General features: G+C 51.1%; 3 protein-coding genes across 3 annotated transcripts in view; 2 read left to right on the top strand and 1 right to left on the bottom strand.

Moving 5' to 3' along the window:
* Positions 1-4,394, top strand: part of PAK2 (p21 (RAC1) activated kinase 2) — a 40,730-nt gene extending 36,336 nt beyond the window's left edge. The window contains exon 15 of the mRNA XM_079315376.1: positions 896-4,394. Within this exon, the coding sequence (XP_079171502.1) occupies positions 896-982 (87 nt within the window). The 3' untranslated portion in view covers positions 983-4,394. The remainder of the gene's footprint in view (positions 1-895) is intronic.
* Positions 4,395-8,521: 4,127 nt separating this feature from the next.
* On the top strand, positions 8,522-10,823 carry LOC306806539 (aquaporin-12-like; the record flags this gene model as incomplete). The annotated part of the gene is made up of 3 exons (XM_079315384.1): positions 8,522-9,240; positions 9,664-9,780; positions 10,642-10,823. The coding sequence occupies exons 1-3, from the start codon at positions 8,634-8,636 to the stop codon at positions 10,821-10,823; spliced, it is 906 nt and encodes a 301-aa protein (XP_079171510.1). The 5' UTR covers positions 8,522-8,633.
* A 2,660-nt stretch (positions 10,824-13,483) lies between these two features.
* LOC306806353 (galactose-3-O-sulfotransferase 2-like) lies at positions 13,484-16,264 on the bottom strand. Its single transcript, XM_079315025.1, has 2 exons — positions 16,036-16,264; positions 13,484-14,461 (listed from the first exon to the last, which is right to left on the bottom strand). The coding sequence occupies exons 1-2, from the start codon at positions 16,213-16,215 to the stop codon at positions 13,661-13,663; spliced, it is 981 nt and encodes a 326-aa protein (XP_079171151.1). The 5' UTR covers positions 16,216-16,264; the 3' UTR covers positions 13,484-13,660.
* Positions 16,265-23,764: the final 7,500 nt, after the last annotated feature.

Below are 23,764 nucleotides of genomic sequence, written 5' to 3'. Positions count from 1 at the left end.
GTGAGACTCCCCTTCTTTTCACAGTGAGAAGGCAGAGTCAGGTCAGCCTGGCATGAACAGCACCACAGACTGGCACCCTTTCTTTTTTTGTGTGTGTGTTTTCTTCTGGGAACTGTAGTGAGAGCAGTTGGTAGGAAGATTTATAATACACTCCAGAGTTATTCCATCATTATCTGTGATTTCACCCTGGTACTGCCAAATCATCCAGTAGTTTAGGAACTCCCTTCAGAAGGTGGCCATTGATAGCATTTACATTGCTTTTCATACTTCCACTTGCAAATATCCCTCTCAGAACTCCTGGTAAAATAATCTGCTGGTCTGACATCGGTGTTCAAGCCTTGAAAAGAAAAATTTCCTTTTTCCCCCCAGAGTTCTGCCCTACGAGCTGAGCAGCTGGAGCAGTGTCCTTACCACTGTGCCACCATTTCTCCTTTTAGTTTTGATTTTAAAAACATTCTGTGCACTGCAAAAAGCTGGTTTGTTAAATATCTGCTTGTAGGCATTGTGTGAAGGGGTAAGGGAATCACTGATGCCATTCCTGGAGTAGCTCTGAGGCAGATGGTGTAGAGGTTTTCCCAGTAAAGCCAGCTGCTGCTGCTTGTCTTTCTGCGATTATTTGTTGTTTAGATCTTTGTTTTGCTCATTGCAAGCAGCTTCAATACTCACCTATTCCAAAAAACAGTGAGATCCTCCAGGAGAACCTCCATTGGGCAAGGCAGTGTGATCCTAACCAGCTTGGGATCTTTTTGTTTTTGTAACCATCAGGAGAAACACATAAAAACAAATCAGCAGTTACAGTGCAGAGCCATTGCTGCCTAGCTCCATGGAAACATGGCAATCAAACCTTTCAAAGCCTGTCTTTCACTGATTCCTCATGTTTGTGTCTTCCTGGCAGCATCCCTTCTTGAAACTGGCCAAACCTCTGTCCAGCTTGACGCCACTGATCCTGGCAGCCAAAGAAGCAATGAAGAGTAACCGCTAACATCCTGCCACAGCCTTCTTCCTTTTTATGTTGTTTGTATTTTACAAATCTTTATAATATATGAAATTGTTACACTTCGGGGGGGAGGGAAGGGGTTTTTGTGGGGGTGGGAAATGTCTGCAAAAGGGAAGAAACTCTCATCCAGAAGACACCCAGAATCCATTGTGGCGACTCTAGGGATCCCTGTCTGGGGTCCAGAAGGAATTGAGGGCTGAATTACTGGCCTTTGTGGGGTTTTTATATTCTGATTTTTGTTTCCCAGACAGCCCAGAAATACCACTTGCTGTGCCCGGGGCTTTAAAGGGTGTTAACGACTTTGCTGTAACAGCTCCCGTTGTACCCTCGGGGTACTTTCAATACTTGAATGACAGATTCAAGCTTTCAGAGAGCAGTACTAATTTTACCTGCTGATCTCTTTGACTCTCCTCTTCCTCCCCTCTACCTGCAATCCCTGTGGGAAGCTCCCAGTGACCAGATTCACTGTGGCAGGTGTGGCCAATGTGAAGGTACATCTTGCCCCTCATTTCTTGTTCGGATTAGCTGGCGCTGTACTGTAGAATCAACAACTCGGTTACTTAAGGAATCAAAACGTATGGAGATGGTTTTCACTTTTAAAGAAGAATAAGGAGAGAGAGAGAGAGAGGGGGAAGAGAAGTATTCAGCTGTTTCTCATGCCTGTGCTCTGTGGACATTTCTTTTTAATCAAAAACGTGGCCTCTTTGTAGAACTGTAATGGTCGGTCAAGTCTTTGGATGTGGGTTATGGATGTGTAGGTTGGGGTCAGATACTTTATTTATGATCAAATGATCAGTTCTAGTCAGGGCAAGAAAAAATTCCAGCTGTCTTCCTGTCTGCTCTTTTTTCCCCTGTTAGACTTGCTGGCCAGAAGCTTGAGGGATAACGTGCTTGGTGCAGTGGGTGGTTCACAAACATATATCTGTGCTCTGACTTGGGCTTTGGAAGTTATGCTGGTGCCTTTGACTTTTTTTATTTTACATTTCCCTTCTTTGTATCAAATACATTTTTGTATATGTTGTAATTTCCCCCCTCCTCCCCCTGCCAAGCAAATAATGCATCAACCTATGGAGTTGTCAGAGTTTAAAGTATTAGAGCTATTTTTTTTCCAGTTTTGTATGTGCTCCATTTGTACTAATGAAACCAGAAGAACAAATAAGCAGATCTGAGGACACTGACGATACAGGACTTTGGAAACACGATCTGAACAGATAATGATGAACACCTGGAGATGCCAAAGCTGTGAGATGAAGCAGAGGGGAAGCAGTGCTGTCAGACCATCATGGGGCCTGTTGGACTGGCTGGTGTCACTCTGATCCTTGTCACCTGCTAGCCAGGATGGCTGCAGTCAACCCTTCAACACCACAGAAAGTGCCTCCTTCTGAAGGACACGACAGCCTGAGCAGTTGAGTTCTTGGGGTTGGGTTGAGCAGAGCCTGTGCCCCTTCTAGTGCTGCAGTCTGTGCATTTCAACCTCCCCAAGTGTTTAAGGAAGAGCCAAGTAGTACCAATGTGCCAAATGAGTCTGTGAAAGAAAAACCATGACTTCAGTGTGATTGTATTGCATTCCCAGTGGGGCAGGGCCTGGGACAGACAGAGCTATGGTTGGGTGTGGATGGAGGACCCCGAATAAAAATTTTTGCACACTTTTCCAAACATTGCTGGCAGGGGATAGAAGTCATTTTCAGAGAATCTGTATAGAGAGAATGACTTTCTGGGGACTGGTAGCCAAGGTATGACAAACTTCCAGGACAGCAGAGGCAGTTTGGGGGGAATGGTGGAGGGGAGCAGGGCTGGGGTCTCACAGCTCCTGGGGCTCTGTTGGGCAGGTTCAGCTTGTGTTCTGCTCCTGTGTGGTAGTTAAAATCTGTGTTGGGTTAGTTATCTTAACTACTCACAGGGATTAATCTCTCTAGCTGTAAGTGTGAGAACAGTTATGGCTTTAAATTTTAAATTCAAGTAAGTGTCTCATGCCAGGTAAGGAAATCCAAGTGCATTTGCCTGCAAAAAAGTTTATTATGAGCCATGGACACTGTAACCCCCCTGGTTTGAGTGTATCCTGGCTCCCTGATTAAATGGAGCAGTGAGGAGGCTTGGCTGAGGAAAAAAACCTGTTGGACCAGTGGTTCCCTCTTTGTCCATTGCTGGCAATGGACTTGGTAAAACTCCTTGTGCCAGAGTTAAACTGGGAGCTTTTCTTTCTTTCATCTTTTTGTTTTGTTGTTTTGGGTTTTTTTTTTGTTTGTTTGTTTTTTTGTTTTTTTTTTAATGGCACAATCTAGATAAATTTAGCTTTTTTAAATAGAAAACAAGGAATCATAAGTAATTTTAACTTATTAGTTTTCTTTTATTGGTGAATGAGAATGGTTTAAAACATGTTGCAAAATTTGTCCAATTTAGCCTGCAAAGGAGATGATTTCTGAAGATTCAGCCATCCTGATGCACAAAACTTGGCCCAATCCCAAGTTCCCAAGCTGTGTGTATGACTGGGACAGTGTTCAGGTGCCAGCATCTCCCTGGCCCATGCAGCAGCTGTTCTGTGGTGAGGTTTCCATGGGATCAGAGGTGGGGCTGGCAGGACAGGAGAGCCAGGAGAAGGTTTTTGTGTCTGGAGGGTCAGGCATCACTTCTCTAGGGTGTCTGCAAGGTGAGGAGCTCCAAGGTGTGGGTTTTCCCTTTTCCCTGGTGGGAGCAGAGCAGAGTCCTTGAGTGGCTGCAGGGCTGTCAGCTCTGCTGGGGCAGTGGAGACCAGCCAGAGCTGGAGGAAATGATGGGAAGGGATGAGTTGCATCCAGATGTGGGGATTCCTGTGCACCCTCTTGGGTGCCCACCCAAGATGCTGAGTGGGCATCAGAGTGCACACAATCCCTGTGAAGAGTTGGCAGCTTGTGGTTGAGGTGAGAGTGTGCAGGGAGTGTGAGATTCCTGGGGTGTTGTTATCACAGAATAAACCAGAGTTCTTACTAAAAACAACCTTGGGAATGAGCACTTTGCCCTGCCTTTGTTAATGAGACTAATTGGAGCCTTCCCCCCTGGCTCTGTGCAGGGACGTGCAAAGGTTTGGCTTCAGCAGATGGGTCCCATTGTCAGAGGGGTGGGGAGGCAGCAAAAATGTGATTAAGGGTCTCTCCAGCTGGAATTGAGTCAATAAATCTCTCTGGTCTGTTTTTCCCTCTGTTCCTTATGCTCTTGATGGGAATGGAAGTAGGTGCAAACTTTCTTTTTATTTTTTTAACTGTCTTCAGATGTTAATGTTGCCTTTTGTGTAATTTAATCCCATTATGTTATTTAATTGTTACTGCAATATTAACTACTGTATTTGTTGACTTCGTTTAATAACTGTTCTTTCAGGGCTAGAAATAAACTTTTAAAAAACCTTTGGGGTTTTTTTCCCCCCCTTTCCCCTGTCATGAGTTTTTATTTTTGGAAGGAGCATCTGAAAGATTTTATGTGTCAGTGTTTTACTGAGCTTGAGAATGGTTTGTGAATACTTTTTATGAATACTTTGATGGTGGATATAATTTTATGCTATAGCAGCCTGTTTCTTTTAAAGTTTTATCCCTCATTGGTGTCAGTACCAGCCTTGGGATCACCACAAGCTTTCCTTGCTGCTGGATCACTGATGGGAGGAGAGCAGCTCCAAAACACCCTTTTCACTCTCTGTGGAGGAGATCCCTCCATGCCAAGGGAGCAAAGCAAACTCCAGCCTGGCTGTCCCAGCTGCATCTTCCCCTCTCTGTTCACCAGTGCTGGGCTGGCTCTGATGGGCTCAGTGACCTCTGGTGATGGTTCTGGAGCTGTTCCCACCAGCTCTGCTTTGTTGCACTGTGGGTGCCATCCACCATCCTGCTTACCAATGTTATGGCACAGCATCCATGGGAAGATTTGCCTCTGGGTTTGCTCCATCACTGCTGATCAGCATTGGACCATGGGGGTGAGGGCACTGGGTGCCCACAGCTCTTTGAGGATTTGGGGGAGATCCATGGTGCCTCTTGCCTCCAAGGCTGCAGAGAGCCAGTTCTGTTTGCCACTGGACCTGCAAAAAGGCTGTGGGATGTCCAGCCAAAGCCAAGGCAAGGAGGGATTTACTTCGGGGTTGAGTCTGGGTCAGTTGTGAATGGTGAGGACTTGGCATGTCCTGTGTTTCCAGTGTGTGTTACTGGGAAATGGGTTCTGCCCTTTCTTTCACCTTACACAAGCTTTGCTCCTACACTGACAAAGGGAAATGAAGAAACCTCTCATCTCCAGCAGCTGCTTCACCCAGGCTTGAGAATGTTGGTTTGCTCAGAACCTGTCTCTTCAGGGTTATCAACTTGTAGCATCCTTGCCTTTCTATATGATTTTAAACTGCTGTTCTCCAACACTGCATTTAGGTGATTTGGCATTTAATTTCTGGGGGGAAAGTAGACAGGAGGGGAATGTGCTTGGTGGAACTTAGGGCTGTCTGGATTTCTATACTTGAAGAAGAGCAGAGCTTTGGCTGATTTTGGCTTGCACAGCTGAAAGTTGCAAGTCCTTGGTAAATCCTCCTAAGTCTTGTGTGAACTTGCTCATCCCTGGAGACTAAACCCAAGAGCAGCCCCAATTTTTTTTGAGATCAGCTTGTTCAAGATTGGGTGTTTAAACCACAGTTCTTGAAGGCAGTACATTTGGGGGCAGCAGTTTCTCCCTTTCAGGGCTGCTGTTTGGCTGCAGTGAGTTACTGCAAAGCTGAGCTCAACTGCTGGGACTGCAGCAGGAGCACACTGGTTAAAACCAGGGTGGGTGAAAAGTGAGGATCCTCATTAGCAGCATTTTCAAGGTGGTGCCTGAAGAGCATTGATGGGTTTCAGTGAAGTTCCCATCCCCTTTTTTTGTAAAATATAACTTGTATTTTGCTCTCAAATTTTTTTTTAATAGAAAGCAACATGGAAGTTTGCTGAGCTCAGCCAAACTCTGGCTGTTGCTCTCCAGGTGTGAGTAGGTTCTTCTAAGAGCTGATTTCCCTGCTTTGAATCCAGCCTAAGGAAGGATTTCTTTTCCTTAAGGGAGGGAAATAGCACCAAGTGAGAAGGATGACTTTCTGTGACTTTTCTACCTGCAGCCAGTTAGGAGGGAGCAGGGCAGCACTGACACAGCTCATCATGCTTTTCCCAACTGGTGTCTGCAGCGAGAATCATCACTTTAAATCATGCAATCAGTAAGGTTGGATAAGACCTTTAAGATTATCAAGTCAAATCCATCAAAATTTGAAATCTGAGTGTTGAAACAGCCTGGAGGGACCCATGGTTTGAGGTTTTTAATGGGATTTTTCCAGTGGGAAGTTAGGTGCTGCTCATTCTGTTTCAGAGTTCTGCTTTGGAGCTGTGTTGAGTCAGCAGAGGAGGGAGGAGCAGGCAGGCTGTGCCAAGGCACAGGTGTCTCAGTGCACAGGCTGCACATCCTGGAGGGCTCATGGGCAGTGAATCCAGCTGGGTACACGTGTGGATCAATGCTGAGGGCACTGCTGGCACTCAGGGCAGCTCCCTGGCATGGGCACAGGAGGGCTGACCTTCCTCAGGACACGTCTTCTGGAATTCCTTGAAGTTTCTAGAGCCAAGGATGGCCCATCTCTGTTTTTCCCTCTCAGTGAATGCTTACTCTAAGGATTTGGGTCTTTTCACACAGCACAATTAATTCCTGGAGCCCTTTTCCCTGCCTGACCATGAACCTGCCCCAGGTTCCTGCTGCCTTGTCACAGCAGCTGGGAATGTGGCTGCTCCTGGAAAGCTCTAATCCACCCCCTGCCCACTGAAACTTCTCTTAAATAACCTTTTAACTCTTTTTTTTTCCTGTAGCTGTTGCCTCTTTGAGGGCAAAAATAGCAAGAGAGCCAGGGTGGCTGTGCTCAGTGCTTGTGACCCTTCAGTGGTTTTGGGGAGTGTTTATTTTGCTGAACTCTGGAAGTGCCAGCTTGTTCCTGTCCTGTGGCTAAATCCACTCCCCCACTTAAATATCTGCATTTTAAGTCCCAAAAGCAAGTTTGGCTTAGAAAGACACTGATGTTCCAGCTACAGAAAAGGGGTTTTCAATGGGAATATTGGAATTTTTAGACATTATCTTATAGTTATCCTTGGAATCAACAGCTCCCAGCTCCTCTCTCCAGCCTGGGTTAAATATCCCACAAGTGCAGGATGTGCCATGGGCAGAATTACAAGCAATATGTGGGAAATAGTTTTTAAACCTTGAAGTTCTTATTTCCTAAGGCCCAATTCTTAGAATGGTTGAGAAAAAGGTGGAAATCCATTTCTGGGGGAATGAAAAGATGCTGGAATTTCTTTTCCATTTTTGCCAGTCTGTCCCATAATCTGGTGGATTTCTTCCAGGGATTGGATTCAGGTTGTGCCACTGGGTCCTCATGAGATTTTGTTTCTAGAGAGAAAACTGTTCTGGTTTCTCCTGAGAAGCACAGAAGGAGGGGAGATGGAAAGAACTGAGTTGGATTGTGATGTTCAATATTTTGTGGTTGGTTCTACAGTGATGAGTAGCTTTAACCAGCACTTTGTTGCTGCCAGAGGTCAATTTTCTTGAAGACAAAATTACTAATTTATGAGACTCTTAAAGAACATTCCATCTTCTGTTATTCAAGCAAAGTAATTTGTTCATTTGAGGTGAAAGATGAGTGCTTGTCCTGTCATCTGGAGGGTGGATTGGGGTAAAAAGATTAAACTGGGGCAAGTTCTGAGGCAGGCTGACCAACAGCAGGGCAGTTTTTGGGGGGATGGAAAGGAGTGTGGAGGGAAGATGAAAGGAGGAGGGTGGTGCAGAGGAGATGCTGAGCTGTGTCTTCACAAACATCCCCACAAATTTGTGTTTCTGCTGTCAAAGGCTGATGAGGGAGAGGCTCCAGTGCATTCACAGCATCTGCTCCTCATTTCATGGCTTGGGCTGCACTGCTGGAGCCACCCTGAACTGTGAGAAGAGCCTCATCCCAGCTCAAGTGTGCCTCAAACCTGGGCTCCTGCTGATTTCTTTTATAAAGAAAAAGGGGGAAATAAAATGGCCCAAATAGGAGCTGGGTCACCTGGCAGCCCTGCCTGCCCTGGGGGTGCTGGAGAGCCTGGGGATGGAAAATGTGGGTCAGGGTGGTGGCACTTGTGCTGCAGATCAGGGAAATGACCCAGCAGACACACCATGTATTGTTTACCATGGAATCCCAGAATGGTTTGGGTTGGAAGGAGCCCTAAACCCAGCTCTTTCCATGCCCCTACAGAGCAGGGACACCTTCCACTATCCCAGATTGCTCCAAGCCTCATCCAGCCTGGCCTTGGACACTTCCAGGGAAGGGGCAGCCACAAGCATTGGAGCCAAGCAGAAAGAAAATGAAGATTTTTGTTCCTTCTGGAAGAGCTGTCAGCTCTGGGGAGCTGCTGGAGGCTCTCAGGTGTGAATGCCAGGGCTGGGGGCTCAGTGCCTGGTGGAGATAACACCAGGACTTGCTGGGACAAACAACTTGGTGGCTGCTCCAGCTGTTGAGAGTCCCTGTGGCACTGGCATTGCCACAGCTGTGGCCTTTCCCAGGCCTGTCAGGCTGTGCCACGTTTGCTTTTGCTTGCCTTTATAAAGAGAAGGTGCAGGAGCTTCCCCTGCTCCATCCCAGCCTCTGCCCCCAGCACAGATGGATGGCTTGAACGTCTCCATTGCTTTTTTTTTCGTGGTTATTGGGGTGTGCCAGGTGCTCAGGTGGCTTTCCAAGAGATTGCTGTCCCCTGGCACGCAGAGCTGCCTTGCCAGGGAGTTTGCTGGCTCGTTCCAGCTGTGCACGGGCTGCCTGGAGCTGAGGATGCTGATGGACATTGGTCCCTGGGGCGGTGGCTTTGGGCAGGACGTGGTGCTGACCCTGCTCTTCCTCCTCTCCGCCGCGCACGGCGCCTCGTCCCAGGGCGCCTCCGCCAACCCCACCGTGTGTGTGCAGGAGTTCCTGCTGCTGCAGTCCGGCCTGCTGCCCACAGCGGCCAAGCTGCTGGCCCAGGCTGCGGGCGCGGGGCTGGCCTGGGCTCTCACCCGCCTCTACTGGTCCTGGGAGCTGAGCCAGCTGCACTTCATCCAGAACCTGATCGCGCCCGAGTGCAGCTCCTCCATCCGCGCCCCGCTGCCCCACGCCGCGCTCCTGGAGGGCTCCTGCTCCTTCCTCTTCCACCTTGTGCTCCTCAGGCTGGGGCAGAGCCACGCCCTGTGCCGGGTCCCTGTGCTGGCAGCCACTGTCACCTTCCTGACATACACAGGTGAGCAGCACTGGCGTTTCTGTCACCTTCCTGACCTACACAGGTGAGCAGCATTGGCGTTTCTCTTCTGAGTCATTTCTGGGGCAGAAACAGCCCCCTGCTTTTCATATCTCCAGGGCTGGAGAGGTAGGGATTAAGAAGGTTGGTTTGTTTTCTGTTATTCTGGGGAATGTTCATTTTAGGATGAGGATGGCAGTTTGGGGTATCTGGGCTGCAGGTGAGTGCTGGTTCACAGATCCAGACTGGGATCACTTCCCTGGAATATCCTTCAGTCCTGCATGAGCTTTCCTGCTTCCCACGAAGTTCAGGGTGACAAGGGTGGGATTTCCCCACTCCAAGAAGGCAGGCAGGAAGGGTCACAGCCCTTTGTCAGACTCCAGAGGATGCTGTGGGACTCTTGGCCACGTTTCTCTTCCTCCACAGCTGGACCATTCACGGGGGCCTTCTTCAACCCTGCCCTGGCCACAGCCACCACCTTCCAGTGCTCGGGGAGCAGCTTCTGGGACTACATCCAGGTTTACTGGCTGGGGCCCCTCGCAGGTGAGACCTTCCCAGGGCAGGAGCTGGCCTGGGGCAAGGCAGAAGTGCTCAGTGTAATGTGGACTGTTTTGGCAAAGGGCTGAACTTGGGGTTGCCAGTGGCAGGTTATTTTTCATGCTGCCTTCTTGTTTCTGGGGTCATCTCTTTGCTGTTCAATTTTTTTTAAAAACCACTTTTGCATAGTGAAGAGGGCAGAAATCTCTCTGAAGCCAGAGTCTGGGGGAGGTTTAGTGAAGGTGCAGGCTGAGCTATGCTTTGAGGTTGTCCTCAGCTCCAGGATGGTCGTGGGGAGCTGGGTGTGTGCTGAGAGTCCAGACAAATCCCTGACTGGAGGGTGGAGACAGGTGGGATTGGGCTCTGCCCCCGGATAACAGTGATGGGACAAGAGAAAACAGCCTCAAGGTGGCCCAGGGGACGTTTAGGTTGGATATTGGGATTTTCCCTGAAGGGTGGCCAGGCACTGGGACACTCAGCTGAAGGCAGTGGTGGGGACACCATCCCTGCAGGGGTCTGAAAGCCATGTGGGTGTGGCACTCAGGTGACCTTGGCAGCACTGAGGGGGTGCTTGGACTTTGCAGAGAACTTTTCCAACCTTAATGATTAATGATTCTCTGCTAGAAAACCCCTGGGGTGATTCATGGGTCCAAACAAACATTGTTTATTATGTCAAGAACACAGTGGTAAATTCTCCTTAAAGCAGCACAGCAAGGCTCCCTGAGCTCTCCCTGGGGACTTCAGTGGAGCTGTGCTGCCTTTTGGTCGTGGTGAAGGCTGTGACAAGGATCCCAAGCTGCTGCTGAGCTGTGGGGAGGGTGGAGATGCTCGACACAGCACTTGGCAGGGTCTGTGCTCTCATTCCAGGGATGCTCGCTGCCCTCCTGCTGTTCCAGGGCAACATCCCACGGCTCTTCCAGAAAAACCTCCTCTACAGCCAGAAGAGCAAGTACAAGGTGCCCAAGGCAAAGGTGGTGGCACAGCTGGAGAGGGACAAACCACAGGGGAAGAGGAAAGGGGGGAAGAGCAACTCAGAGCCCCGTGCCTGAGGCCAGGGGTCCTGGCAGCCCTTTTTCCTGGTTTTGGAGGATTTTGCTGTGCCCTTAAAGCACCACAAAGAATCCTTGCAGGATCCTGAGCTCCTTTGGGAACTGCTTTGAAAGCCTCCCTGGAGAGCCTGAACTGTTTGAAGCCCACACTGCTGCCTCAAGAGAGAAAACACTGAGTGCTTTTGGATAAATTGCTGGTTGTTTTATCCTGCCAGGATTCTTAGAGAAAGTTGGGACCATTCCATGGGCAGGCTTGAGCAACTCGGGGTTATTGCATCGTGCAATGCCTGCAATAACCCCACTGGGTCTCGTGCAGCCATAAAAACAAAATAAAAGCCAGTAACTGCCTTGGACACTTGGGAGGGGGAGGAAACAGGCTTTGATCTTTTGAGTTATCAATGGATACTGGTTAAAAATTGGTGGGTTTTGAGTTAAACTTGACCTGAAGTCCTTGAATTGCACAGGCTGAACCTGGCAAGTCTTGGAGTGGAATTAAAAATGCTCCAAAGGATGAGAGTCCACTGGCCACAGGAGACTCTGCTCCTCTGGGGATGTGTTTAGCCTGGGTGTTGGTGCTGCAAAACATCCAGAAATGGGTCTGTGAAATAAAAAAACGAGACCCAGGCAGCTGCTGTGGTTGAGCAAGTACATCCCTGGGCTCTGCTCTGTGTCTATGTGAAATAATCCTTACTATAAAATTACAATTTGTGGAAAAAATAATAAAAATGAATGCTGTGGTTGTCATGTGGGTGAGTGATGTCATTCCTGGGAGCCCTGCTGGGAGTCATTCCTGAAAATGGGAGTCACTGTGCAAACCACCAGCTGAGGCTGTGCTGGGGCCAGGGCACCCATGGGAGCTGCACCCTGGGGGCTCCCCTCAGGGACAGCACAGGGAGATGGTGATGCTCTGGCTGTTCCAGGACCTCTGCCCTGGATCAGGGGTCCTGACAGGAATGTCCTGCTCCTGTTTCCTGAGGTGCAAACAGGGAATGAGCAAGTGGCACCCAGTTAAAACCTGGAGAGGAGGAGTCAGAGGCAGGTTTGGTACCCAGTGCCCAGCCCTGCTCCTCCCTCCTCTCCTGCACAGCTTTTGGGCTGCCCATCCCATCCCAGCCCATCTCCTCTGGGATCACCCTCTGGGGGCACCTGCAGCCCCCCAGGAGCCCCAGACCTCTGAAACCATGAGCCCACCCACATCCCCACATCCCAAATGAGGGAAGGGACCAGCACAGCCACACATGGATGTGCCTCAAGGATGAAACTTTATGGAACACACAGAACCCCAAAGCAATGGAGCAAAACCCCCAAACGGTGCCCTCTCCTTGTGCCAGGCTGGATGCTTGGCACTGGGAGCACAGTCTGGCTTTTTTCCTGGTGAAACTGAGCAGGAGACTTTTGGGGGGAAGCTGAAACCTTTGAGGCTCTTTGTGTTTGCCCCAGGGAGAGCCTGGGATGCTCCTGATGAATTTTTCAGAACCTCTTCTGATTTGAGAATTGTGCTGAAAAGCCAAAGATGGGGCCTCTGTTTATCCCAGCTGATTTACTGGTTCTGCTTTTGATTTAAGGAGAAGTGCAGGGTGAAAAAAGTCAGGCTGAGTTACCCTCCACAAGCCATTCCTGCAGGATATTCCTGTGGCAGCTGGGAGCAGTGGGCTGGGATGTCTGGCTGCAGAGAGGCTCATGAGATGCTTCCCTGTCACACAGGGATGGCACAGTAGGATACTGGTCCTATAAATGCAGCATCCAAAGGCAGCCTGTAACTACAGAGCAGCACAAAATAATGCTGGGCTTCCTTTTCCCTTTTTTTTTTAAATTTTTTTCCCCCCACTTTTCAGGACACATATTCAAATGTTTGGGTTGTGCTTCTGGGGAGATCATCTACTGGGCAGACTGATATAATTAAGGGGAATTTAAGGAGTGACAGTGACTGTTGTTATTTTTAATTAAGAGGCTGCTTTTCCAGCATGGCAATGACTGATTCCCAAGCTGTAAATCAAACTCCAAACTGATCTACAGCTTGACCCTGCTCTGTTGCAGTCTGTGGTGCAGGGCTGAGGATTTGGGCTGCACTCCTGGATGCTGGAGACTTCAGCTGCTGCCTGGGGGGGAATTTCCCTCTGGAAAAGTCCTGCTGAGCCCCTGGGTCCCCTGTTGGAGCCCAGAGCTTGTGCCCAGCAGTGCAGGGACAGAGGAGAGCAGGGCTGAGCCTCGGTGTCCCCAGCAAGGGTGGATGGAGAAGGATGTGCTGGCTCAGTCAGAAAATTAGGATTTTACTTACCTTGCTAAAAAGAATTAGAAGTTAGAAGTAGAAAGGAAAAGCGAGCTTGAAGCAGTTAGCTGAAATTTAAATAATTGATTGTCATTTTATGTTTGCTTAGCTGTGCTTACAATGGGAAAAGACTAAACTAGTGAGCAGACCCAAAGGAACATAGACAATGCAACCAGAAATGCATTCTTTGGAAAATTGGGCTATCCCCAGAAATCATTTGTATTGAAAAATTTGTGATAGAAAAGGTTGAAAGTTTAGGGTGAGGAAGACTCGCCTTACTTCCTCCCTTTAAGACCCCTCCCCACATAAACGACCCCAGACTTAATTTAAGAAATCAATCACACATGCTTAATAGCTATTTAAGCTAATTACCGTAGGAAACGGGGGATGGGAGGGGCTGTTATTGTGAATGTGTATTTGTTTGAATCCTTTGTCAATAAATACATTTTGTGATCACCTGTGATTTCGCAGTGCGTATTAGAGGATTACCTCTAACGAATAAACATACACTTCCTAACTTTAAATGCTAGAGAGTCTTTTGTCCGTCACAGTTGAGTATTTTGGTGAATCACCGGGGGGTCTCGGGGTGCTGCGGGGGGAACTGCTTCTTGTAGAGCAGGCTGCTGTACTGCAGCTCCGGCGTCACCAGCCGCCGGCACGTCCGCTCCAGCTCGCCATCCAAGCCCTGCTTCAGGTTGTAGCCCAGGATCCGGGCCCCGCCGTGCTGCAGCGGCCGCAGGGACGAGTCCTTGATGTCCTTGGGGGCCACGCTGCCCGTGCCCTGCAGGCAGCTCTCGGCCAGCGCCGCCCGCCGCGCCCGCAGCGCCCGCAGCTCCCGCCGCAGCCGCGCCGCGCCGATGTGCCGCTCGATGCGCTCCCAGAAACTCCGGTTGAAGTGCGCGTAAATCTCCCAGTCCAGCCTGTTCCACGCCTTCAGCCGCTCCACGGACGAGGCCGGCAGCGAGGACTTGGTGCTGCTGTCCCGGGAGTTGAGAGGGAAGGACACGACGCTGTCCAGGTCCCAGCACAGCATCTCCTTCAGCAGCACCATGGACTCGTCGAAGTACTCGGAGATGAGCAGAAAGTCGAAGGACGCCTCGATGGCTCTCAGCATGAGCTGCACCCGCTCGGGGGACACATCTCCGTCGGGGTTGAAGCCGAAATCGAAGGTCATGAGGTTCCTGGCGTAGTGGCGGTCGCCGCGGGAGGGGTCGTAGTAGCGCAGGGGCTGGCGCAGGAACTCCTCCAGGCTGCGCACACGGGAGAAGGCTGAGGCCCCCTTGTAGTACACGAAGGAGGACTCCATCAGCTGCACGGGGTTCCTCAGGATGGAGAAGTACACGGCAGAGCTGGGCACCACTTTCTGCACCTGCGGGGCAGAAGAAGGAGGGTTTGAAGGTGGGGTAGGAAGAAGGGACTCACTCACCCGCGCACCTGCTGGGAATGGAGATGGGGATGCTGTGGGGATTTCAGGGTGCAGCTCATCAAAGGAACTCCCCACAATGGGCTGCCACAGCTGGGATGGAGATAGTGCTGTTATAAACCAGAAACAAAAAGTCTCGATATTCAGCAAAATTTGGATTGCTCTATTTTATATAAACAGTGCAATGCAGCACTGGGCAAAACGTGAGAAGTCACCGCCCACTCCACACTCCATCAAACTTCGGTTTGCAGCTTCTCTTTATAGGATAGTTTTTTTCTGTTATAATTTTGCCAGGTGAGCAGCGGTGGTCAAAAAACATTTGTGAAGTCTCTGAGCAATTTGTCAAGTCTCAGAGATAACTGTTTGGTCATGGTAGATAAAGAACAGCAGAAGTTGGGAAATTTGGTCTTGGTAGATAGGCAGCAATTGATTACACAAAGGCAGGAAATCTGGTTTTGCAAAATCTATTGGGCTGTGGGAAAGTCTTGTTTTGCAAGCTGGTAGTAGATACAACTTATTTAGAAAAGATAATATCCATAACAGGGGGATTTAAAACAGAATTATTTAATCATATAATTTCCTTTATCTGGGTCCATGCCTTACTTCAGACCTTAGTATTCTGGTTTATACAAACCCCAATATTTTTATGATTAACACAAATCTTTTATCAGTTATTCCTTTCCCTTTCCCCATGTCCATCTGTCCCCAGGTGGCACCCAGAGGGTGGATACTGCCACAGCTGACCTGAGCTGATGCACAGCTGGTCCCCTCTGGGCCTGTCCAGGCAGCAGGACATGTCCCAAGCCCCACCAGACAAGAAAGAGATGAGAGCTGCTGACTGCTACAGCTGCTGTCTCCCACTTTGCCATGGCTCAGAGCACAGGGCTTCATCAAACCTGCTCACAGAAGCTCTCAGGAGATGCCAACAACATGCCAGGTACCCGTGGGAGATCCTGGCTCTCTTTAGATCATCCCTGCAGAGTTTCTGTGCTCAACAGGTGTGGGAAGATAGGTTGAAAGGATAGTACAGAAGCAATCTCTCCTGAAGAATTATGGCTGTGCTGAGGAGTGGAAACATCTGTCCCTGCCCAATGAGATTGGGTGTTATAAAAGAGTGGGCTAGTGGGCTACTAGATGCAATTTGAGTTAGAGCTTGAGATCCAGGGTCTGCTGCAGTTCAGGATGAAGTCTGCTGGCCGTGCTGTGAGGAGGAAGGGATGTGTGGTCATGCAAGGGACGACAGGGTTGGGTGGCTGGATTAGGACAGGGTTGGGTTTAGCCAGTCATGCAGAAGGAAGAAGGAAACTCACAGAGAGGAGAGAAGGAGTCAGAGCTGTGTAGAGCTGCCAGTGAGGAAAGGAGTCAGAGTTGCCTGAAAGAAATTCACTGAAAGAAGGCATGAAAAGCTTTCCAATAAAGGACTGGTGGTGGTGCCAGTCCAGCCCATCCCATCCCAATTACAACAGTCAGGAGCCCCTGTGTCCCCTGTCCCCCTGTTCCCCATCCCCTGTCCCCCGTACCTCCGGCTGCAGGAAGCGCATGTGGTGGCAGAGGATGTTGAAGCGCCGGGGGCTGTGCGGGGAGAAGCCCTGCACGAACCTGGCCAGGAAGTGGTAGGGGTAGGAGAGCTGGAAGCCCCCACCCCGGGGGAAGGCGAAGGTGAGGTTGTGAGTCTCCCCAAAGCGGAACAGGATGTTCATGACGGTGCTGCTGGCACTCTTATGGACTTTCAGGAAAACGATGTCAGTCTTGGGCGTGCACATCTTGCCTTGAGGGGTGACCTCTCGGGCTTGCTGACCTTCTACAGATGTTACCTCCTTGATTTTAAAGGCTTCTGTCCAGTTTGGGAAAAGTCCTGTCTGCAGGTGTGTTCTGTGAGGATCCTCTGCCTGCAGAGGCTGAGCAGAGTTTGGGAGGGGCTGTGTAAATGAGCTGCCCCACTCAGGCTGGGGAGAGCTCACAGCCAGAGGCTGAGTCTGGCTCTGTCCCTCCAGCTGCACCATTCCAGCTGGGAACATTCCCCTCTGCTCCTCTGTGCTCGGCCTGTTTGCCAACATGAATTTGCTGGTGACAGCTTCTGCCAAAGGAAGGAGGCTTGGAGCAGGACTTTCTCTGGCTGCTTTTTCCAGGCCAAGGAGCTGGGGTTTCAGCTCCCTGGGTGACAGATGGGCTTTCACCTTCTCTCTGCTCTCCTCAGGCTGCTGCACCCAGAGCTCCTCTGGGCTGCTTTCCAGTGGGGTCTCCTGGCTGAAGTACAGATCCATCCTGAGAACATCCTCAAGGGAAGCAGGGGCTGGCTCAGCCTCCCCGTGCCCCTGAGGGGAGTCATTGTCCCACAGCAGGGCAGGGCTGTGCAGGGCAGGGCTGAGCCCATGGCCCATGGTCTGCTGCAGGCCCCTCTCCAGCTCACACTGGCAGCTCCTGTGATGGGGAGGACACAGTGCTCAGCTGTGGGAGGGCAGTGCAGAGGCAGCTCCTCCTCAGTGAGCCCCTCAGGCCCCCAAAGTTCACCCCATCCCTCTTTTCTTGGGGTGGGTTTAGTGGCTTCACTGCTGCCCTGAGGGGTGGGGATGGGTGCAAGAACTTGGGATTGATCCTTTTGGGGGCCCTTTACAACCCCAATGATTCTATGAGAAGGACAGGTCAGCAGTGATGTGACAGTGTCTCTGTCTTGCTGGAACATGACAGGATGGTGGAAGGGGAACAGAGAGAGAGGAGCTGGTGGTCTGGAGAAGCTGGAGGGATGATTTCAGATAACCCTAGACTGGGAGGACTGGGCTCAAGGGCTGTAGGGTTTTGTGGGGAGTCAGGACAAAGCCCAAAGCAGCCTTGTCTGACTTAGGGGTGGGCTCAGGGCATAGGGATGATATGTGGGACCCCCAGAGGGTTCTCTCTCACCTGGATTTTCCTCCCTGACTAAGGAAAACCCTGCTGGGTGGTTTTCAGAAGGGTGATTCTGACCCCACCTCAGTGGTCAGTGACAGGCAGGAGAACCAGCTGCAGCTTTATAAATCTGCTCAGGACCTACCCAGGAGGCTGCAGCTTCTCCACAACCTGAAGTATGACCAGGAGGAGGATGAGGAGGCTGAAGGAGATCCAGAGCCGACCTGGCTGGCACCTGTAGATTGCACTCAGCTTCCTGCAAGGAATTACAAATATGAGACTATTCATGGGGAGAAAAAGCCAAGACTGGTGATGTGTGTGAGGCAGGTGGGAAAGGCACTCTGAAGTTTTTCAGTTTTGATCTTTATTTGGGGCAAGGTCAGATTTTCAGGGGCGGAAATGCTGCAGAGGCAGCGATAACCAAAGAACCTCCAGGCTGAGCCCCAGCACTGCAGCCTCGTGGAAATTTCCAGATGGGGCCACAGATACTGTGCTGAAAAGCAAACAGTGATAGCCACAGAGTGCCTGGGCTGCTCAGGGACACCTTCCTGGAGCAGCCTGAGTTCCCCCAGGCAGCAGGAGCAGGGCTCTGCCTGCCTGTTCCCTGCCCAAGAAGCATCAGGATCCTGTCTTTATCAACATGCACAATAAAACTCCTTTTTTTCCCCCCTGCCCTCTCCACTCTGTACTGTTGGGCTGCCATCTGCTCCAGCTGTGGCTGCAGATGTGATACCAGCATGGGGGCCCCAGCAGTGCCTGGATTTTAGTCTGGTTTTAGCCATGTCTGCAGCAGCAGTGTGATTTCTACAGGCCATCAGAACTGTGCTGTCAGGCTTTGGGCTGTTTGGTGATGTTAAGGCCATGGAAATGCTGCCACAGGGCTCCTTCTGTTTGCTTGCAAACCCTGGGATGGAGCTTGATTTTAGCTTTAATCTTCAGTGGAATGGTGGAATGACTGAATTTTCTGGAAATAAGGATTTGCTTGTATTTTATTTTTTCACAAAATGTTGTCCAGTCCCAACACTTGGAGTCATGGGTTGGTGGTGGCAATGCTGGGGGAGAGATTGGCCTCAATGGTCTTAGAGGGCTTTTGCAACCTGAATGATTCCATTATTCTGCTGGTTTTCCCCCATTGTTGCACAACAGGAGATGATTGTACTCTGGTTAAACCCTCCAGGATTGGGCTCTGCTGTGGGGGAAGCCCCAGGTGGCTGCTCTCTCCTCTCAGGGAAGGAGGGAGGGCCACAAGCAGCAAGGATCTAAATGGGAGGAATTAATGAAAGCAGAAATCTGGGCAGAGCCTGCTTGGAAGCTGCATTCACCCAGCCTGGGATCACTGGCATTTCTGGCTTCCTGCAGTGGTCAGCTTTGGACCAAGGCAGTGGGACTGGGACTGCACAGACCTGCTTGTCCCAGGGTTTCTCCATCTCCATGGAGCTTTGTCTGCTGCTCTGGGCAGTCCTGTGACAGAGCAGAACTGGCTCAGTGAGGCAGCAGTGACACAAACCTGGGCTGTCCAAAGGGGTCACATCCATCCCACTGGTTCCAGCCAGGGATTTAGGTTTGTTAAGGAGAAACTGGGCTTGTTCCAGGAAAATCAGCAGCTGTCATGATTAAGTAGAAGTTTGGTAATGGCAGCACTGCTTGCTGTCACTCACGGACATGGATTCTGCTCTGCTCCCAGCAATGTCCCTTCACTGAGCTGAGATTCTCAGGGGGGGTCCCAGGAGGGGAATTTCAATCCCAGGAGGATTTTAGTGTCTAAAGTACTTAGGACTGGACAGACTGACAGGTTTTAGGCCATTGCAGTGCTGCTGAGGATTCAGAAGATGTTATTACTGCATGAAATTACTGAATCACATCAGCATCACAGCATCCCAATCCCCATGGCGACCTGGAGGTGTCCACACTCTTGACCACTTGAGGAGCAGACTGCCAAGCTTGGGTGAGACAGGAGGTGGCAAATGCACGTGTGGGTCACTGCCTGGCTGTGCCAGTAGCACAAGGAGACCCTGGTGAGGTCAGAGATAAACAGATGTGACAAATAATGGAGCAGAAAAACGCCAAGAGGTGTTAAAGAAAGAAGATTGAAGCAGAGAACTGAGGCTGCTCCAGAGCTGGTGTGAGGAAAGGGCTGTTGAAATAACTCCATGTGCAAGATCAGAGACACCACAGAGGGAGAAGGCAGCAAGGGAGGAGCTGCTCCAGAGTGAAGTGATTCCTCTGGATCTGGTTGGAGACTCCATCCAGCCCATCCCTCCAGGCAAGGCTGATCATCATTTTGTCTGGCTGCCCATGGAAAGACAAGCAGCAAGAATGGAGTGAAGAGCTGCACCACTGTGATGTTCAGTGGTACACCCAAACTCCAGGGGGGTCTGCAGGGGCACACAGTGATGGAGAATGATGGAACTCTTCCCCCCAGGCAGAGATGGGGACAGCACCCTCTGCCACTCTGTATTTGGTGCAGGTGTCATTCTGAGCTTGCTTCCACAGAGGTCCTAAACTTTCAACCTGTGTGAGAGATCCAAGTCCTTGGGCTCTTTTGGGGTGGAATACCCAGCTGAGAACACACAACACGTGTTGGGCTGTCCAGGCTGGCACAAAGCCAGAGCCTTTCCTTCCCTCCTCCAGGCTGCCTCTCATGGGAGACATGAACATCAAGGAGGGTGTGCTGAGGAAGTGGCAGCACTCAAATTTGCACTGAAGATGCCAAGAAGTTGCATTGAAGGCAACAAAACATCCATTAAATGGCAGGTGGTGCATGAGCAGCCCCTGCCTTGGAGGCTGGAGGAGCTTGGTGAGATGTAGCTGCACAACAAACCTTGAAAAGACTGTGAGTAACCCCTGCACAGCCTCCTCTCCATTTACACACTGGGCTGGGATCAGAGATGTGTGCCTTGGGCAGAGGTAAACACCTGAGACCCACAAGTGGAAGGTGTTCAACCTGCAAGGGCTCCGTGGAAGAGCCAGAACAGCTGGATCCCCCTATTCTCAAAGAATTTAATCCAAACCTGAACTGCTGCTCAAATCTTTGCAAGGGTTGGTGCTCCAGCTATCTCAGAGGAGAGGGTGCCACTTTTTCTCAGCAGGGCTGCAGATTTCCCCTCTGTTATTCCCCCTGCTCCAATCCCTCTGACCTGCGCCCCTTCCCTGCCCAACACAGAAACACAAGCCCCAGCCAGGATGGGTCTGTGGCTGGGAGTTTCAGAGTCCCAGCCAGCTGCAGGTGCTGTGGGAGGTGCTGAGGCTGAGCTTATGGGGCAGGTGAGTGGCAGAAAAAGATTTTCTCCTGGCAGTGAGCAAAGCTGCACATGGAATTAATGTGCACCATACACCAGTCACAGCCTGCTCCCTCTGACCAGTCACTGGAGCCTTTTTTTTGGCAGTAAAAGAGAAATTGGGAAAAATGGCCAGCAGGATGCTCAGGTAGCACAGCAAGGGCACAATGGCACTGCCTGCCTGTGTCAGTGCCCACCCTACACTTGAAGGCTGGGCTGCGAATAACCCTGAGCCCTCTCACCCTGCAGCTGGCCCCCAGCCAAAGGGCTCTGCTGCAGCCAAGCCTTGCCCTTCCCTCAGCCCTCCTGCCCAAACCAGAGGCTGTGGAAGAGGGCACCTCATCCTGGGTGCCATGTGAAAAACTTGCACAGAAACACATTTCTGCTCCACATCTGGGGATCCCTCACTTGGGATGCTGCATCCTATTGCCAAGGTCTGTGCCATTCTCCTCCTTTTGTGGCAATAGGCTCACAAAAGATGCTGTTTTCCACCTGCTCTTGGAGCATCACCAGAAGGGAGAATCCCCATCACAACAGACTGCCCTTTGTGAAGCAGAAACATCTGCCCTGCCTGTTCCCATCACCACTTCAGCTATTTCCCAACACAGATCTGCAAGGCCATCACCTCTAGGTAGGGTGGAAGGAGAATTTTACTTAAGGAAACATATTTTACTCGAATAAATGCATAAAAATATTCCACTTACGTGACCAAATACCTTCTGAACTTCAGCATGGTGAGCTGGAGCCTTGGCTGGGGAGCTGGTGGTTATCATCCACCCAGGAGACTGCAATGCAAACACCTGGAGCCTGGAGTGTGTGCAGTGGCCAGAGGCCCCTCCCTGGAGGGGGCACCGGGACAGAAATGCCGTCAGACCTTCCCTCCAGAGCCCTGTGCCTGCCCCAGGGAGTGCCCAGCTCTGAGAGGGTGAGTGGCACCTTCACCCCTGCCACGTCACTCTGGGCAGGCTGTGCATGCCAGTGTCCCTGCCTCACTCCTTGGTTTCACCCATGGCTGCTGGTGCTCCACTTGGACCCTTTCTTTTTGTTTGTCACATCCTGATTTTGCTTCTTGACAAAGCTGAGGGCAGAGATGGTTGTGGCTGCTGAGCTCTTGGTGGTCCCCATGTCTCCAGGTCGATGTTGCTGAGACTCTGTGGTGGCTGTGACACCCCTTGTCCTGTCCAGCATACTATGGCTCCATCCATGCTGGGCTGGGCCTGGCAGTGCCCAGCTGCCTCCTTTCCTGGCTTGGGGGGCCAGTCTGAGGCTGGCATATGATGTGTAAAGTGGTGTCTGGAGCAATGTGTGGAGGGGAAGCCAAGTTCTCAACCCCCCCATGCTGGGGGTGGCCAGCAGCAGGACAGCCCTGCCAGGAGGGACTGGCTTCCAGGACAGTGGGGAAGTGGCCACTGGGTCTGCTTCTTGCTGCCTGGTGGACAGACAGCTCAAAGGAGGACAGGGAGGCTGCCCTCTACAAAGTCCTTTGGCCATCCTTCCCCTTCCAGGCTCATCCCTGCACAGCATCAACCCTGCCCTCCTGTGCCCAGGGGCCCAGGCAGTTTGGCAGGGACCGTGTGCTTCTGTTTGGGCACAGACTCTGGGGTGGTGTGGAGGTGGAGAGGGTGGCTGGGACATGGGACACAAGGGCCAGTGGCTCAGGCTGTGTCACAGTCTGCAGGACCATGCCCCATGTGGAGGAAAGGACCCTGGCCATGTGTGCTTTCCCTGGACCCACAGGGCTCAGCAAGTGCATAAAGGGTGGGTAAGTCCCACCTTGGCTCCTGGAGGGACAGAATGGCCAGCTCCCTCCTTTCTGTTTCCAGCAGGGAGGGAGCTGTTCCCCTCACCCTGGCACAGGCAGGCACTCCCCGTCCACCTCATCAAAACCACAAGTTTGCTGTGGGGCTCCCGTGTTCTCCACCCATCCTGGGCTCCAGCTCTCTGCCCAGGCTGCCAGCTTCCCTGAGAGCCAGGCAACAGCTTGTAGGGATCAAATCCTCTCTGGTGCAGGGGCTGAGGGTCCCTGAGGGTCCCCCCATGCAATCCAAGTTGGATAAACCTGCTTGGGGTGAATGGCTGAGGGGTCTGTGAGCATCCCCCATGCAGGATCTCCAGTGAAAATCCCATTCCTGCAGGGCATGGGGCACCTTTGTTTGGGAGAATCCAGAAGCTCATCAACATGAGGGTGTCCAGACAGGCTTGATCTTCCTCCTCTTTGGTTGTTTCCTCTTGCTAGATGTTCACTGGTGAGATTTGCCACTGCTCAGCTCACTTTTTCCTGTAAGGACAAACCTATTAGTCCAACCCTGGGCTGGAGCAATTGCCAGAGCAATGGGGGCTTGAGCTTTGCTGTAACCTCAGCCAGCCATCTGCCTCCCTTCATCCTCATCTTACTCCTTTTCCTGCTGGATGTGGAGCCCTCCAGCATAAGAACAACCCAGCAGAGAGCTGTGTGTGGGTTTTTGTTTGGGCTTGCTGAAGGCAGATCCTGTTTGCCATCAACAACACTCCCTGCTGAGCCCCGAGGTGTGAACCTGCAGGTGGGTGGCACAGCAGGGCTCCTGGCAAAGGTGACAGCCAGCAAGGACCTTCCAGGCAGGAGCAGGGGAGCTTTGTTCTCCTGAGAGAGCTTGGGTGGCAGCAAAATGCTGCAGAAGTGAGGAGCAGCAGAAAAACCACAGCTGGGGACAATTCCTTGGCTAAGGAGGAGTCTGACATCCTTGTGTGTGTTGGCTGCAGCCTGGAGGGTCTGGTCTGGTCTTTGTTAGGAGCAGAGCCTGGGATCCTGGGGAAGATGAAGCTGCTGCAGGGCTTTGCCAACCGGGGCAATTTCCTGGGCCTACAGAGGTTTCCTTAGCAGAGGGTGGAGAGTGGTGGAGCTCCTGCTGGAAGAGGCTCCTTGTTTCTGAAGTCAAAGCAGAACGTCTGCAAAACAAACAAAAACCTCAGAAAAGAGTCAATACTGCTTAAGTGAACTCATTAGCTGAAGCAGGTAAACTGGAGCTGTGCAGAAAAGCCATATTCAGGGTTAAAATTATCTTGGGGAGGTCCAGGAGTCAAAGTGCTGCTCATGAGCTCACGTTAGAGG

The sequence above is a fragment of the Erithacus rubecula genome, assembly GCF_903797595.1.
Source record: "Erithacus rubecula genome assembly, chromosome: 11".
NCBI lineage: Eukaryota > Metazoa > Chordata > Aves > Passeriformes > Muscicapidae > Erithacus > Erithacus rubecula.
This window is presented reverse-complemented; position numbering and strand designations above follow the sequence as displayed.